At 34.7% G+C, this 16,743-nt stretch overlaps 1 protein-coding gene and 1 pseudogene across 1 annotated transcript; one reads left to right on the top strand and one right to left on the bottom strand.

Moving 5' to 3' along the window:
- Nucleotides 1-603: 603 nt before the first annotated feature.
- On the bottom strand, nucleotides 604-4,905 carry LOC142619263 (LEAF RUST 10 DISEASE-RESISTANCE LOCUS RECEPTOR-LIKE PROTEIN KINASE-like 2.2). Its single transcript, XM_075792328.1, has 5 exons — nucleotides 4,000-4,905; nucleotides 3,642-3,683; nucleotides 3,268-3,333; nucleotides 2,239-2,265; nucleotides 604-1,970 (listed from the first exon to the last, which is right to left on the bottom strand). Exons 1-5 carry the CDS (start codon nucleotides 4,787-4,789, stop codon nucleotides 835-837), a joined length of 2,061 nt encoding a protein of 686 aa, XP_075648443.1. The 5' UTR covers nucleotides 4,790-4,905; the 3' UTR covers nucleotides 604-834.
- Nucleotides 4,906-13,239: 8,334 nt separating this feature from the next.
- LOC142619267 (rust resistance kinase Lr10-like) lies at nucleotides 13,240-16,235 on the top strand (annotated as a pseudogene).
- Nucleotides 16,236-16,743: the final 508 nt, after the last annotated feature.

The raw sequence follows: 16,743 nt of genomic DNA, 5'->3' as shown, positions 1-16,743 counted from the left end.
AATCTAAATATTTGATTTGGACCTGCTACAATAAGAGCACGTGACTTCCTAGTGCCCTTTATCTACTTCTCTCCTTCTAATTTCTTTGCGGAAAACAGAAGAAGTTTACAATGCCCTTCACGACACCACATAGTTTAAACAAGGTCTCATAGTCATATTCTTCACTATATCACAATATGAAATCATTGACTCTATAATAGTAAAAATGGATATCATGTAACCACCCTCTCGCATGTGTGAGAGAGCGGTTAAATGCGTTTGGGTACATGTTGATGGTATGCATACCAGCTCCATATGTCAGGAACATTTTCATTCAATGGGACAACTCTAATTGAGCAGCCTAGTTGATTAAGGAAGTATTAATTAGCTACTTGATTTATTCCAAAGCTAAACCTCGAACAATTCTGCACAACAATATTTGTAAGGATTCCTTCTCTGTTGGAGGCAGGGCAGCCACTGAATTATTGTAGACTCTGTATTTCATATGAATTGATTGCTTAACCATACATGCATATGAGTACTGAAAGCAATTTCTACAACGGGGCTATTGCCACTCCAATATATATTGCCCGGTTTTTCAGCATTGACTCAATCAATTACACATTCACAAATCACAATTATAAAATTATAAATTTTGTTTCCTCTTAAAAAGACTTTAACAAATAAATATACCACGTACTAAACAAAAAAAAAAAAAAAAGTTTAGGTAAGGATAGCTATCACAAATCAAGGGACCAACTATTTGTCACACAAAAATATGAAGTGTCTTTATGCTATCAAATATGTGAAGACTAATTGCCCTAGTTTTGCGGTGGTGTTAGCTTTTCCTTGCATTTAAAGTATAGCCGATTGACTTGATTCACTTAATTGAAATGATGAACTAGTTGAATTTAAGTTGTCTCCTACATCCCCTGTTGGTCTCGCTGGTGATGATGATAGGAAAGGCTTGGAAGGAATTTGTAAGCATTCAACTTCTCCTTCAAGCATTTCTACAACTTTGTTCATTGAAGGTCGGTCACTAGGCTTCATTTGTATGCACCATAATGCGACTATGATCATCTTCTTAACAATTTTCTTCTCCTCCTCTGTGGCATCTTCTATTTCTATGTCATTTCCTTCGCTAAATTGGCCATACACCCAAGTTGGGAAGTAAATTTGGCTTGAATGGTCTACAAATGCATTCACGTTCTTTCTTCTGCTAGCCATTTCCAACAATAACATGCCAAAACTATAAACATCAGCTTTATAGGAGACTCCTCCAATGTTTTTATAGAACAACTCTGGAGCTATATATCCTAGTGTTCCCCTTGCAGCAGTCAAATACACTATGCTATCATTTGCTGGATAAAGTTTTGCAAGCCCAAAATCAGAAACTTTGGGAATGAAGTTCTCATCGAGAAGAATGTTATGAGGCTTGATATCAAAATGCAAAATTTGCACATCACATCCTCGATGTAGATATTCAATCCCACGAGCCACTCCAAGAGAAATCTCAAATATTTTCTCAATACTTAAGGGGATACATTCTTCTTGAGAAAAAATGTATTTTTCAAGAGAACCATTAGGCATGAATTCATATATAAGGGCGCGCTTTGGCCCCTCAGCACAGAAGCCAATGAGTTGCACCACATTCACATGGTGAATTCTTCCAATTGTTGCAACTTCGTTGATAAATTCTTGCCCATTACCTTTGGAGTTGCCCAACATCTTTATAGCAACAAGAGGGCCACTTTCAAGCTTTCCTCTATATACACAGCCATAGCCTCCTTCACCTAATTTGTCCTTGAAACCTTTGGACATCTTCCTAATTTCTGAGTAAGAGTACCTAATTGGCATGAGGTTAATTTGGCTTTGCAGAAATTCTTCAATAGCATCATACATTGATAAATGTCTCTTACGCCACTTATATATCAAAAACGCCACCATGCATGGAATCCCCAAGACAATCTTTGTTTCAAGGTGAAATATTACTGTGCAGAAACATCACCAAAATAACTATAAGAAAACAAAATTGTTGTTGCACCTGTCACCTTTTTTAAGTTTTAGTTGAAATTATAGTTGGACTTACAACTACATACCTTCTTAATCCTAGTAATTAAGCACAATATATTTTGTTTCATGTTAATGTAACTAATATTTACGTCCTTTTTGCCATCCATGGTAAACTATTTTTAATCACAATCTTAAGGAATGATATGCTAAAAAAATTAAAGTTGAAGAAGAGATTCAGGTTATTACCGATTTCCAGTAGTATGGCCCAACTGTCTGCAAGAAATATAAACAAGAGAAGAAGGGGAAATTACTTTTTGCTAACGAAAAGTGAATTACTAATTAGTGAAACAAGTGGCCCGAATAACTTGAAAAGTCTAAGGCCTAATAAAACTACAGTAAGATCTTACATTGGGCCATGCTCAGCAAGAAATATCAACAACCATAAAAGCTGGTTGACTGTATAATTGGCCATAAAATTGGGATGTCACTTTATTTGAGTCGAACTCAATCAAATGTTTTCAGAGTCCTCAATGTGCTCAATGTGCTAGTTGTTAGAACTTAGAATTATGTGATTAAATGATTAAATTTATTATTCCTCAACATCTTAAATTTTTGGAAATTTAACATTAGTTAACCTATGGCTAGGGCTGAAGAATTTGCCCACTGAGTCAAGGAAATGATATTTTAATTAGGTTATAATGGAGTCTGTGTTTAGACATGCATTTTGCATTAATACTAAGTACTAAACCTTTATTCTCATGGAATAATTAGGAGCCAGGAAAGGTAAATTTTTATTCAAAGGAAGCTAATTTCTTTAAAAAATCTATAATTTTTACTTTTCATATCATCGAGCTTAATTAAAAGAATGAGATTGTTAAAATTATGATTAAACTTAATATTTTCTATTAACTTAATCTTTTAGGAGAATCAGTAATTTATTATAGTAATAAAGCAGAACATCTTAAATTTGATCTCTTGTCAAATTTGCTTTTTATTCTACTAATTACCATATATGTGTTTGACTTTTCTTATAAAATAAACAAAGTTTAAAATGATAAAAATCAAACACATGATGTACTACTTTTACTAAAAAAGTAAAACAAAATATTTGTATTATTCTAGACCAACCAATTAATTACCCAAGTAGATGGTTATTTCTCTACCCGCGTCATCGGCACACATCAGGCGCTATTACTCAAGTAATTCTGTTTCCTTGTTCATTCTGTGTATTAATTACTATCCTTCAAAGAACCATTTTTGAGATAGAAATCTCACCAACGAGTGGATAATATGATATTCCGTCCCACCAGTGTGCACTTTCACCAAATAAATACACCAAAACTGCATTTTTGACAAAAGAAAAAAAAAAATCAACGTTGAGAACTTTAAAATTGAATTTAGTCATTCCAATGTTAACATTGGAATGGATGGCGGTACGCACGAAGAAGCTATCTTCTTCAAAAATTGTATAATTATTACTTTTCATTTACTAAAGCACATATGTTTAAGATAGACCGATTGATTGCCCAACTACATGGTTATTCCTCTACTTGTGTCATCATCACATCAGGAACCATTACTCATACAATTCTATTTAATTGTCCATTCTATATTACTCTTCAAACAACTTTTTGAGATAGAAACCTCACCGTTTAGTATAGTTAGGATCAGGTCAAGCACTCGCTGCACTACTGCGATCACAAATAAAAGAAAAACATATCAGCGATTGGAAACCTTAAAATTAAATCCAGTCATTATACTGAGACTTGAATAAAAATATCCTAGTATGTCTATTACATTGGTATGGAATTATGGATATGGTGTATGCACCAAGAAGTTTGGCCTTATAGAAGTCTAATAGAATAAATAGATGAATGGTTAGTGAATAGTGACAGTAGAAAAATGCAAGAGTTCAGAAAAGAAAGAATCTTGCAAAGGGAAAATAATGCACAACATGTAAATTAGAGAATGGAAAGTGTTATGGCCTTTCTCGCTTTATTTACCCACCAGTACTGCCGTCGTAGCATTGAATATGGTTCGCCTCATCGAGGTAGCAATCGCCTGGGCAATAACTGTCACAAATACCTCCGAGCCATGAAAGCTCAAAACCATATACCAATTCATTGTGGACGTCTGTACAGGAGATATTTGCTGGGTCATCATTATTTATTGGCCACGAAGTCAGAAACATCTTCTCTACTTGGCACGAGTCCTCCACTTCGGATGCGTTGGTTATACCAACTGTAACATATCTGTACCTCTTGGAATCAGATATAGAGGAAGAGTCGTTATTATAATTGCAAGTGTCCAAATACAATGTAGAATTCACTGGTTTTTCACAGCTCATCCAAACCAAACTCCGTGATAGTTCGGGATTCCGCTCCGGCACCTTCCCCTTTGGCTGATACGTGGTATATTCATACCAATATGGCGAACTAAAATTGTATCGATATAAAGAATAATTGGGAGTGGAGAAGTAATTGTTCTTCTGTATACCTGAGTCCACGATCCGGATTGTGTAGTTGTTGTAACTGATTTCCTCTACGTAGTATTTTCCTATATACGAGTATAGAACCGTGCGATTGTTCTCACACGAAAGTTCATACCTTGGGTCCCCGCAGTTTTCTGGGTCGGTCTTCAATCGAAAAGGAAAGCTTATGTTGTGGATATTCCCACAAGAAGAAGCGGAGCAGGTATGATTATCCATAGCAGTAGTAGCACAGCAAGTTGGATGGACTAATACAAGAGCAATAAGGACAGTGAGTCCTACAGCAGTGAACGTCAATCCTCTTGCCATTGAGGTAGGTAGAGAGAGAGAGAGAGAGCGAGAGGAATAAGGTAAGTAGAGAGAAAGAGAGAGGAATATTTCCACAGCTATAGACAAACACAATTAAAAAAAGTCTTCTTTCTGATTCAGCATCTTCAACAAGAAAGTAGAGTTTCCAGTCCAAGAAAGATAAAGCGCAAGTTTGTGGTAGTGGAACAATCTCAACATCATTATCACATGCGCGTCAGCACATACGTCATCTTGATTAATTATTTGACAGTTATTAATTAATTAATTAATTATTTTTAATTCTTATAAACTTTTTTTTTTTGGCTGAAAGAAAATTTAGTTAAAGTAATCTTTTTTACAGCTAAATGTTTCCCAAAAAAAAAAAAATAATAATAATAATCATTCACTCACTCACTTATTAGTATAGAGATGACAATTTTGTCCCGCCCCGCTTAATTCGCTCCTCTCCGTTTCGTCCCACGTAAATTTTTCCCGCCCTGTAAAGGTGGTGGGGTGGGAATGAAGCAAGATTTTAGCTACGCACTACGGAGCAGGGCAGATATGAGTTTAGACCTTTTAGACCCGCCCTGCCCCGCGTTGCTAAGGGTTATAATTATAAATTTTTCATACCTTAAAACCCTACTATTTAAACAAACATATCAGTATTAGCTTATTTTATTCTACCTAATGTGGTTTTCTGCCTTTATTTTGTTATGTGTTATAATATGAGATTTTTTTTTATGATTATCTTGTTAAACGCTTGGATATATTATTAAAAAAAAATTCTAAAAATTGATTTGATTTGATAAGATAAATTTAGTTTTAATTTTATGTATATTTTTATTAATGAAATAGGTTTCATTAAAAAAAATTGTACTAGTTATAGGGCAAATTAACAAAAAGTAGAGTTTTACGGGATGATGCGGGGTTTCGCGGGGCCCCAAGGGGCGGGAATGAGGTTAGAAAGTTTCCCCTATTATACGGGGTGGGGTGGGGATGGGGCAAGACAAAACCATGCGGGGCGAAAACGAAGACCCCATCATTCGACCCCGCCCCGCCCCGCCCCGCCCCATTGCCATCCCTACACTTGCACACTTTGTTATTAATTACACCTAAGTTTTATGAGAGCACTAGGATTGGGAGTTTTAAAAATCCCCCATTGCTATTTTACAACCTAAAAACATAAAAACCTCATTATGTCTGGGTGGGTATACTCAAATTGTTTTGTAACCTTGCTACAATGGGTTCTTATAAATAAGAACCCGCTGTAGCAGGTTGAAAAAATTCTTTAATATAAAAAACATCCTCTCGTTTCCCTGTTATTTGAGTTAAATTTATTAAAAACTGAGATATAGCGTATATTGTAAAGTGAGTTGATATAACAGATAAAGTATGTTTTAAAATGGTAAATATCAACTTTTATCAATACTAGTGCTCTTAGTAATAAAAAATGCTTGTAACAAGTAAGAACAAATTAATTGCTCATGTAGCGGTAAGAAAGAAATGTGAAGGCAAATGTAACTAAATTCTCTCCCAAAATCTTCTAAAAAAAATAAGAATTCTCTCCAAAAATTTGTAAAATAAAATATTTAAGTGTGTAGCACACAGCAACTTGTATGTGTGTGTGTGTGTGTGTGTATATATATATATATACTTCTAAATTAGTATATGCATAGTTACTAATTTTAGCAATTTTGTTTTATAAAATTACACTTTACCCCTTTAATAATATTATTTATTCTTTTAAGAGTAATGTTATAATTACAAACTTTTTTACAATATTTTTACAAACTGTGTAGGTAGTAAATTTTTATTGGTTTGCATTTGAACCCACTACTTATACTAGTTTTTTACTTACCAATAACCAGTAACCATATTATAGATTTGTAAAAAAGTTTGTAACTCTAGTATTTTTCTCATTTTGAAGACTATAAAAAAAATCTATAGATTTAAATCTAAAACAAAATATACAAACCCAAAAAACTTAGCCCAAAAACAAAAATTATCAATAGTAAAGTTTTTTTTGTAAAAAAAAAATTAAGCTCAATCAAACAATTTTACCCAAATTAAGCTCAATAAACCAATTTGTCCGTACCCAGTAGCAGGCGCATGCATCAAACACACATACAAAAAAAAAAAAAAAAAATCAATGATTAAGTAGCAATAGAGCTGGAGGCTAGAGCCACTGCAAACAACGAGCAACAGAGCCACTCCACTAACTCTTCATTTATGCTATTTTGACAATTACAAATGTGATGCCTCATATCTAACAGGATATTGACTAATTGTGTGTTGTGTGATAAGTCTCACATCAAGCACATGCTAAGTTGATATGGACTTTATTAACAACTACCATGATTTTGAAACATAAACCGATCAAAGAACTGAAAAAGAGAGGGGTTCAACTTTTTTAAGGTTGGACTAGGGTTCAACTAAGATCAAACCATGATGTGTCCTTTTATTTTTTTTATTAAATTTAATTCATAAATTGTGTTTATATATAATAATTTTCTATATCTTACTATTAAATTTAATTCATAAATTGTGTTTAAATATAATAATTTTCTATATCTTACCAAATTAATCATCATTGACATGCTGGACATGCATATGTCAACCTAGAAAAACCAGGTTCAAATCCTGGTGCTGACTAATTTCAACAAACATCATATGGTCTAAATCGTAACCCAAACAATTGGCCTTTAGGATAGTTCACAATTAACTGGGTTAGACCGCCAATCCGGTCCGGGCTTGGCAACACTAGCAACCACAATGAGCCTTAATTTGATTAGTTTTTTAAAGATATAGAGCAAATGTGATTAACGTTTTCCTTATGTCCTTACAAGGAATACATAATATTTAAAATTGAAGAACACCCCAAAATTTTTTTATTTATTATAATCATAATAATGGGGGAGGGGAATTTAAACTTTGAATCTCCTAATTAAGAAGATGGATTTTGTCACTAAATTAGACAAAGACAACTTATCTACAGTACTTTAAGTGTTATTCCTTAAGTTCACCTCTTAAACTTTTGTCATGTGGTTACTAATTAACTTAAAAAATACACTTCCATGAGAAAAAAGTTACATGACAGAATCTTAAGAGAGGAGTTTAAAAAATAACATCTAAGTACTGTACTTAGGTCTTGCTTATTAGACAAAATACCCCTAACTTTAGTTTTATAATATCATACAATATTTATGTACCAACTATCAGTAACATAACATTAACTTTATTCGCCATCAAGGAATATAATCCTGCTTACAACAAAATAAGTTATATATTGGCACAAGAGGAGGTTTTATTATGCTGCAGGTTGCTCGAATTTCAACCAATCCTTCAAGTGATTCGGTATCAAATAGCTTTAATCAATTAATTCTTGAAACTTTATCCCAGAAAAAAAAAAAAAAAATCTTGAAACATGTATGATGAAAATGGCGTTAAAGATTGAAGAGCCCGTGTAAGCACTTTGAACAATCCACTTTAGGTAAAACAGTGCATGGCATAGGTTGATTAATTCCACAAAAGAGCCCTGGCTACTTGAGCATTTGGATCTATTCTTGACTGCTCACTTGATGCAGGCACAGACAGCCTTCTTATTAGCAAAGGATGATGCAAGCTGTTGATTATTGCCTTGAATTTGGTGGTAAAGTCAGAAATTTTTTCCAAAATTAAATTGATCAATAATTTTCAATCACACAAAATAATATACATATATTCTTTCCAAAAAAAAAAAAGTAAACATAGTTTATACTTAAAACATGTCTTCAAAATAATTTATTCTAGGGACCGAAAAAAATGAATTCTTCTATATGTTATTTTCTCAAATATAACAAAATTTCATCAAGTCAGTTTTATATAATTCAAGACAGATATTACTTATGCTTATACCTCACACTAACAAGAGACAAGCTTTGTATCTCTCTCCTTTTAGTAGCTAACTTCCACGAAGCTGCACTTGCATCACAATCAGATGATGGAACACCACTTTACCAGTGCTGAGAAAATTGATCACATCACTTTGTACTAGTGCTGTCACTAGCATCGTTGCTTTCTCAATGTGGAAAGACTACCATAGACAACACGGTCATACCGTGTAATACTTACAGAAAGGAACACGGCTTTACGAGTGCTGAACGGCATCATTTCAATCCCATGAAAGGTTATTCTTTCATAGATATGGTACGCGTAGTCTTTGAGTTGAAGTTGAGCTATAGAACAATTTTAATCATTTTACTGGTTTTTTGTGGCATAGTTGCGGTCCTTGTGGACTTGTGGTGTTCCCCCGTTAGCATTTTCCTAGCAATCAGGTGGCAAGTGTAATTTAGTTTCCAAGGGAAAAAGTTGTGACTAATGTTCGTGAAACTTCTCTTTGGAATTAGATATCTAGATGATGTACCAATTCTTTTCTTCAAAAAGTAATTCTTGACAAACTTCATTGGCAAATCTCAAGATATGTTGTTAAAAGAAAGGAAGCAAAAGGCAAACATGCGATCAAAATATGATTACGTTTTTGACATGGGATCATCCAAGCTGATTTTCTTATGCAAATTTTGTAAGATGCATTCATAAAATAAGAAATGATCATTCAATTCGAAAATAAATAAAGTTGTCACCATCATAATATTAGTTATAAATATATTAATCTATATATATATATATATATATATATATATATATATATATATATATATATATATATATATATATATATTTAGCTTTAACCATCTGGAGACTATTGCGGAGAAATGTCCTGAAAATCTGATGTCGTATTATGCAAAGGTTATTGGATTTTTTAATACCTATATAGTTGAAATAGTCAAGCTTGATGGGATTGACGAACTGAACTTATTTGGACGAAGTTATCCAAACCAACGAAGTGGTGTTTACAGACGAGGTAATCAAATGCCACTGACGATTCCAGCTCCATCACAGACGAAGGGAAAGAAGCCACTTAATGCACTCTAAATAAATACCTCAGGCGGTTACAATGACAGTTGTATGGACTGTTAAGAGGCCATTAAAGCTCATATCAACAAGCCAGGAGATGTTACTAAAAGAGGCATTAAAGTCACAATAACTGCCACAACGGCTAGAATTTAGAACAACATATATAAATCCCACGCATTACCAACACAAGGTACGAACACAGTTACAAGATATCCCTAATCATTCTTATAGTCTATTATTATAAACTCCCTTGTACTAACTTTGGCATCGGAGGCGTTGTGGCAGGCACCATACTAGTGACCATTTCGGAGAATTTCTTCTTCCGTCGTGACATAAGCAGACCTCTAGTCCCGTCTGGACGACCTCACTACAACTGACGAACCCGTGATTCATCAGTTTGGTGCCGTCTGTGGGAAATGACATTTTCGCACTCAAGTTCGAAAGCGTAGTTTCTACCAACTTCGATATTCAGATGGAGATCAACCAGGATTTAGCGACCCTAGCTCAGCAAGTCCAAGCTCTTGCGGCCACTGTTGAAGAACTCACCAAGCAGAATCAAGAGATGAGGCAACGGCTTCAACAGGAGGAGAACCGGTCCAAAGCCGGCCAGTAGGATGAGGTGGGTAGCCATGGAAGAAGTGACCGACGAAGGCCCACTACTCCAGACGAACAGAGCTCCGACCTCCTTCAAGAGATGAGGAAGGAGATGGACGAGCTGAGGAATGCCATTAAGGAGAAGATGGATCGGCGCCTGGATAGGATGGTCAGGGCAATAGACTCTCATTTCACTGCGGCAATCTTGGAACGCCCAGTACCTGCGAAATTTCGGTTGCCCCAACTCGAGCCGTTTGACGGATGTACATTACTGACGAAGCCAAAAGATAATCGAAAATGGCTAGGTAATAAGATTCCGCCTTGATAGATGTACATAACCGACGAAGCCAAAAGATCATTAAAAATGGCTAGGTAATAAGATTTCGCCTTGACGGATGTACATTACCGACGAAGCCAAAAGATCATCGAAAATGGCTAGGTAATAAGATTCCGTCTTGACGGATGTATATTACCGACGAAGCTAAAAGATCATAAAAAATGGCTAGGTAATAAGATTCCGCCTTAACGGATGTACATTACTGACGAAGCCAAAAGATCATCAAAAATGGCTGGGTAATAAGATTCCGCCTTGACGGATGTGCATTACTGATGAAGCCAAAAGATAATCGAAAATGGCTGGGTAATAAGATTCCGCCTTGATGGATGTACATTACTAACAAAGCCAAAAGATCATAAAAAATGGCTAGGTAATAAGATTCCGTCTTGACGGATGTACATTACAAACGAAGGGCTAAGTAGGAAGATTCTGCCTTGACGGATGTACATTACCGACGAAACCAAAAGGTCATCGAAAACGGCTAAGTAATAATATTCCGCCTTGACGGATGTACATTACTGACAAAAGGGCTAAGTAGGAAGATTCCGCCTTGACGGATGTGCATTACCGCCTTGACGGATGTGCATTACTGATGAAGCAAAGGGATTGACAAGATCCTTGAAAAAGTGTAAGTCGCGACCAAAAGACAACAAGCATGAGGAGCAAAACCCTTGGGAGCAAGTAATCGCGAGGGAAAGGAAAAGTCACTATTAAAAATCTCACTGAAGCATGGACGGGTGTAAAATACCACAAGCATAACACAAGTGTGCAATCACAAATGCAAGTTAAAAGAAAACTGTTCTAAAATCTGAGCCCAAAACGTAACGAGAACCCAAAAAAAAAAAAACTTTCACCTTCTATGGTCGTCATGACATGTCACGACAACCACAGAATCCAGGAGTAGCTGATGGGACTGACGAAATAAACTTATCTGGACGAAGTCATCCAAACCAACAAAGTGACGTTTACAGACGAGTTAATCAAATGCCATTAACGATTCCAGCTCCATCACAGACGAAGGGAAAGAAGCCACTTAATGCACTCTAAATAAATACCTCAAGCGGTTACAATGACAGTTGTATGGACCGTTAAGAGGCCATTAAAGCTCATATCAACAAGGCAGGAGGCGTTACTAAAAAAGGCATTAAAGTCACAATAACTGTCACAACGGCTAGAATCTAGAACAACATATATAAAGCCCACACATTGCCAACACAAGGTACGAACACAGTTACAAGATATCCCTAATTATTCTTATAGTCTATTATTATAAACTCCTTTGTACTAACTTTGGCATCAGAGGCATTGTGGCAGGCACCACACCGGTGACCATTTCAGAGAATTTCTTCTTCCGTCGCGACACAAGCAGACCTCTGGTCCCGTCTGGACCACCTCATTACAACTAACGAACCCGTGATTCATCAAAACCGATCGTGAGTGGTGATATTGGTTAGGTAGTGAAAACCTGCATTAGTGCTAATGATAAAAATGAGTGGTTAATATAATATAATTGAAGTCAAAGTCATAGCTTTAAGTGTATGTTTGGAAAAAATTAAAAAGACAGCTTATTTACTATTCAGTTTATTTTTGCTACAATAACCACAATAAGATCACCATCTTAAATATTTATCAAAATTAGGTTTTACAACAAAAAGAAAGATGTCCTAAAGGACTCTTTGATTCTATATATTGAAAGGGAAATTAATGTCAGTTGACACAAAATTAGGTTTTTTTTTTGGTGTGTGGTTGTCTATGAGATTTTTCAATTCCTTCCCACCAACTTTCAAATGTGAGAGAGAGAGAGAGAGAGAGAGAGAGTATTCATCCGCACAACACCCTCTATTTATGTTAGGAAAAAAATACTTTGGAAAGACTTCAATTAAGTAGTTAGTACAAGTGAGTTAATATCGTACCAAAAATCATTTCAGTTTAGTCAAGAAAACGAAATATTTTGATATCAATTAATACCAGTATACCGTTTTGAGATTATTGCTAATTTGATATATTTATATATATACAATTATACATAGATTAATAGATATAGATATTTATTTATATGTTAATTAGTCAATGGTTATATAATTTGTAAGAAATATTTAAAATTATAAATCTAGAATTCACCTAATATGTTAACCTTTAGTTAAAGTGTAAGCTAAATGTTAATATTAGGTCACTAATGTATTTACTATTTAGTAAATAATAATACAAGGAAAAAAAGAAGTTTTATACATGGGACTGATAGGAGATAGCACTATATCAGTAGGAACAATTGATATCTTTTACTACTTGCGGATTGAAACTTCAGGTTTTAAAATTTTTTTAATTTAAAAAGAAAAGAGTTCAATTTCAAACTTTGAATGATCAGGTCATGTGGTAGAGCCTAGAGGTACGAAACAATTTGTACCGGCCGAGAGGATATATAATAACATTATTTTATTATTCATGAGTATATTTAACAATTATTATTATTGTTATTATTATTATTATTCCGAGGATAACATCCCTTATTGAAGAAAAAGAAAAAACAATTGGACATATGAGGTCCACCCAAGTCTATAAATTTTCACTCACCCAAATAATACTTGGTTGCTCAGGAATAGGTGAGGATTCCATAATAATCCATATAGTCTAGTGTGAGAAGCCTTTCCAGTTCACTGACATGGACATGTCCCCTAGAATGGTTATCCCAACCTTACTGTTGTTTGTGCTTTTCATTGGAGAAGGCCACAATGGTTGTCCCGAATTGCAGTGTGGAAACGGTCCACGCATCCGATTTCCTTTCCGATTCAAAGACAGGCAGCCAGACCAGCACTGTGGCTATCCTGGCTTTGATCTCAACTGCTCTCATAATAATGATACGGTGCTCGAGCTTGCATCTTCAGTAAAAGCCTTTGTCAATTCCATTGATTACGAATCTCAGTTTATTAACGTAACTGTCTCAGATAATTGCTTTCCATGGAATATTCCGAGACTCCATTTATCCCCTCCTTTCCAATTCAAAAATTCTCTTTATAACTATTCCCTTTTCAATTGTACGCCAGATACATATACTGATTATCCGATCCCTTGTTTTAGTAGCAGTCGCCACCCAGTTTATGCTATTCGTTCGGATAAAGACATCAACGACTTGCCCATATTATCTTGTACAAAGATGTATAGCGTTTCATCAGTTCCATATTATATATGGTATAATCCTATTCTTGAATTGACATGGTCCGAACCGGCCAAGTGCGGACGCTGTGAAAGGAAAGGCAAGAAATGTAGATTCCAGAATAATAGCACTGATTTGAAAACTGAGTGCTTCCCCAACAAAGGTGTTGTATTATTTCTACCCAATTTCCACTTCTATAGTCACACAAGTTCTGTTTCATGACAACATATATTGATTTTATCAAAGCCTAGTTTATTAGTGCTCTGCAACGGTAATTTCCTGCATGTAACCAGTCATGATTTTTTTTTTTTTTCCAACAAAAGGAACATTATTTTAGAACTAGGCTTGTAATGTCTGTATCCATTCTAGAAGTAATATTTTTCCTTCCATTCAAAACAACATTATTTTAGAAGTGGGCTTGTGTCAGAAGAAAAATTATTAGGTATTGTTAGAGTGGAGCATAGAGCAAGTTAGTGCTTCATTCTTTTACATAAATTATGAAATTTATTATAAATTTAATTAGAAGGACTCATTATTACATGGTAGAAGAGAGTTTAAATTATACTTTCGTAGTACTAAATAATTACGAATGTGTCAAAAGCCCTTGAATAGGCGGATAGCTCATTAGTTGAAACTAAACCTTGCAATATCAATATAAAATTTACCTAAAAAGTTTAGCACAAGTGTGGTAATTGATTAATTGAGCAAAACTCATTGCTTATCACATTAAAAAAGAACACAATTTCTGAATGCAACACTACCTTGCTAATAAGATTAATTATTCAACATCTTAGGAGTACAATGACTTATACTTCCTCATCACATAATAACTTATTCTACTAATTAAAGTCCTAGTGGAATCCACTATTTATGTAAGAGAAGGGACTATCACATTTATGTACACATGAATTGCTTAAATATTGTTCAGCTAATAGTGATAAACTTTTACACAATTATCTTTTGTATTTTGATAAGTGTAATTAGAAGCTGATCATGCTAAAATATTTTACAGGTAGATCAAGAAAAATAGTGACCACTGGTGAGTTGTCCGTTGGCAATTTGAAAATTCAGTGTAAATTACTTTTTGTTTTCATAACTCATGAATATTTAATATGCAGTTTCCATCTTGGGATCGTTTCTTTTGACACTAGTAGTCTATGCACTCTACCGTGTCTATCGCTATGACAAAACAGAAAAAGAAAATCAAGCTAGGATTGAAATTTTTTTGGAGGATTACAAAGCTCTCAAGCCTACAAGGTACTCATATAGCGATATTAAAAAAATTACAAATCAATTTATTGAGAAGTTAGGACAAGGAGCCTATGGAACAGTTCGAATGAAATCCATGTAGCCGTGAAGATCCTGAACAGTTCCAAGGGAAATGGGGAAGAATTCATAAATGAAGTGGGAACAATGGGTAGAATCCACCATGTTAATGTGGTTCGCTTGGTTGGTTTCTGTGCTGATGGATTTAGAAGAGCTCTAGTTTATGAGTTCTTACCAAATGAGTCACTAGAGAAGTTCATTTCCTCAGTAGATTCTAATCGCTTCCTTGGTTGGGAAAAGTTACAAGACATTGCTCTCGGCATAGCAAAAGGAATTGAATATCTTCACCAAGGATGTGATCAACGAATCCTCCATTTTGATATTAAACCTCATAATATTTTGCTAGACCAAAATTTCAATCCAAAAATTTCTGATTTTGGTCTGGCCAAGTTGTGTGCAAAAGATCAAAGTGTAGTATCCATGACCACAGCTAGGGGGACCATGGGTTACATTGCACCCGAAGTATTTTCTAGGAACTTTGGGAGCGTGTCTTACAAATCAGATGTTTACAGTTTTGGAATATTGTTGCTTGAAATGGTTGGAGGTAGGAAAAATGTTGATGTAACCGTGGAGAACACTAGCCAAATATATTTCCCAGAATGGATTTACAATTTGTTAGAGCAAAAAGATGACCTACGAGTCTATGTTGAGGATAATGGAGATGCTAAAATTGCAAAGAAACTCGCAATTGTGGGACTTTGGTGCATCCAGTGGCACCCAGTGGATCGTCCTTCTATGAAAGTTGTGGTCCAAATGTTGGAGGGAGAAGGAGATAAGTTAACCATGCCTCCAAATCCCTTTGCATCTACAGGTCCTACAAGAATCAATGTAAGTATGCCTGCAAGGCGTCTAAACCAAGAGTTAGAAGTCATCCTAGAATCAGAGTAAGTATAAAGTAGGAGTCCTTGACAATCATAAAAGTTGCAATCATGATGTACTCAAGGATTGAAATTATAAATCTTATGGACAATCTAGGAACTTTGAGTTTTTTTATATGAAGTATGAGGAAGATGATGCTTATAAAAAAATCTCTTAGTTTCTTGTCGAGGTAGGAATGAATATAAGGTTTAATTTTTTATGTTTATTAAATTTTTATATTTTATTTTTATAATGTTCACAATTTCTTAGAATAACGATTTGTTTCCTTATTTTAGAGACTTTTTAAGAGTATTTTAGTTAAAATTGAGCCCTTAGAGCATTCTCATCAGCTCTCTTATAAAAAATGTCATTTTGACACATCAAAAGCCTACTTTATTATTTTACCACATTATTTTTCAATATCCCATTCATCAGATGTTTTATTCTTCAATTTTATACATTAAAATAATATTTACAACAAATTAAAATAATATATTAAATTCCTCTTCCGTCGTCGGTCGTCTTCATCATCAACAATAACAACAACAACAACAACCAGAAAAATTGTTGCAGTCACAATCACCAGAAAAAAAATTCGTCCCCCATCATCATCATCATCATCATCAACAACAACAATGACAACAACAACAATAACTAGAAAAATTGTTGCGGCCACAATCACCAGGAAAAAAAAAAAAAAAAAACCACAACCACCAAAATCAACCCACAACCGCCATTGAATCCACCATCAAATCA

This window comes from Castanea sativa, chromosome 12 (genome assembly GCF_040712315.1).
Source record: "Castanea sativa cultivar Marrone di Chiusa Pesio chromosome 12, ASM4071231v1".
Taxonomy (NCBI): domain Eukaryota; kingdom Viridiplantae; phylum Streptophyta; class Magnoliopsida; order Fagales; family Fagaceae; genus Castanea; species Castanea sativa.
Note: the sequence above shows the minus strand (reverse complement) of the source record. Positions and strands in the feature narration are given on the sequence as shown.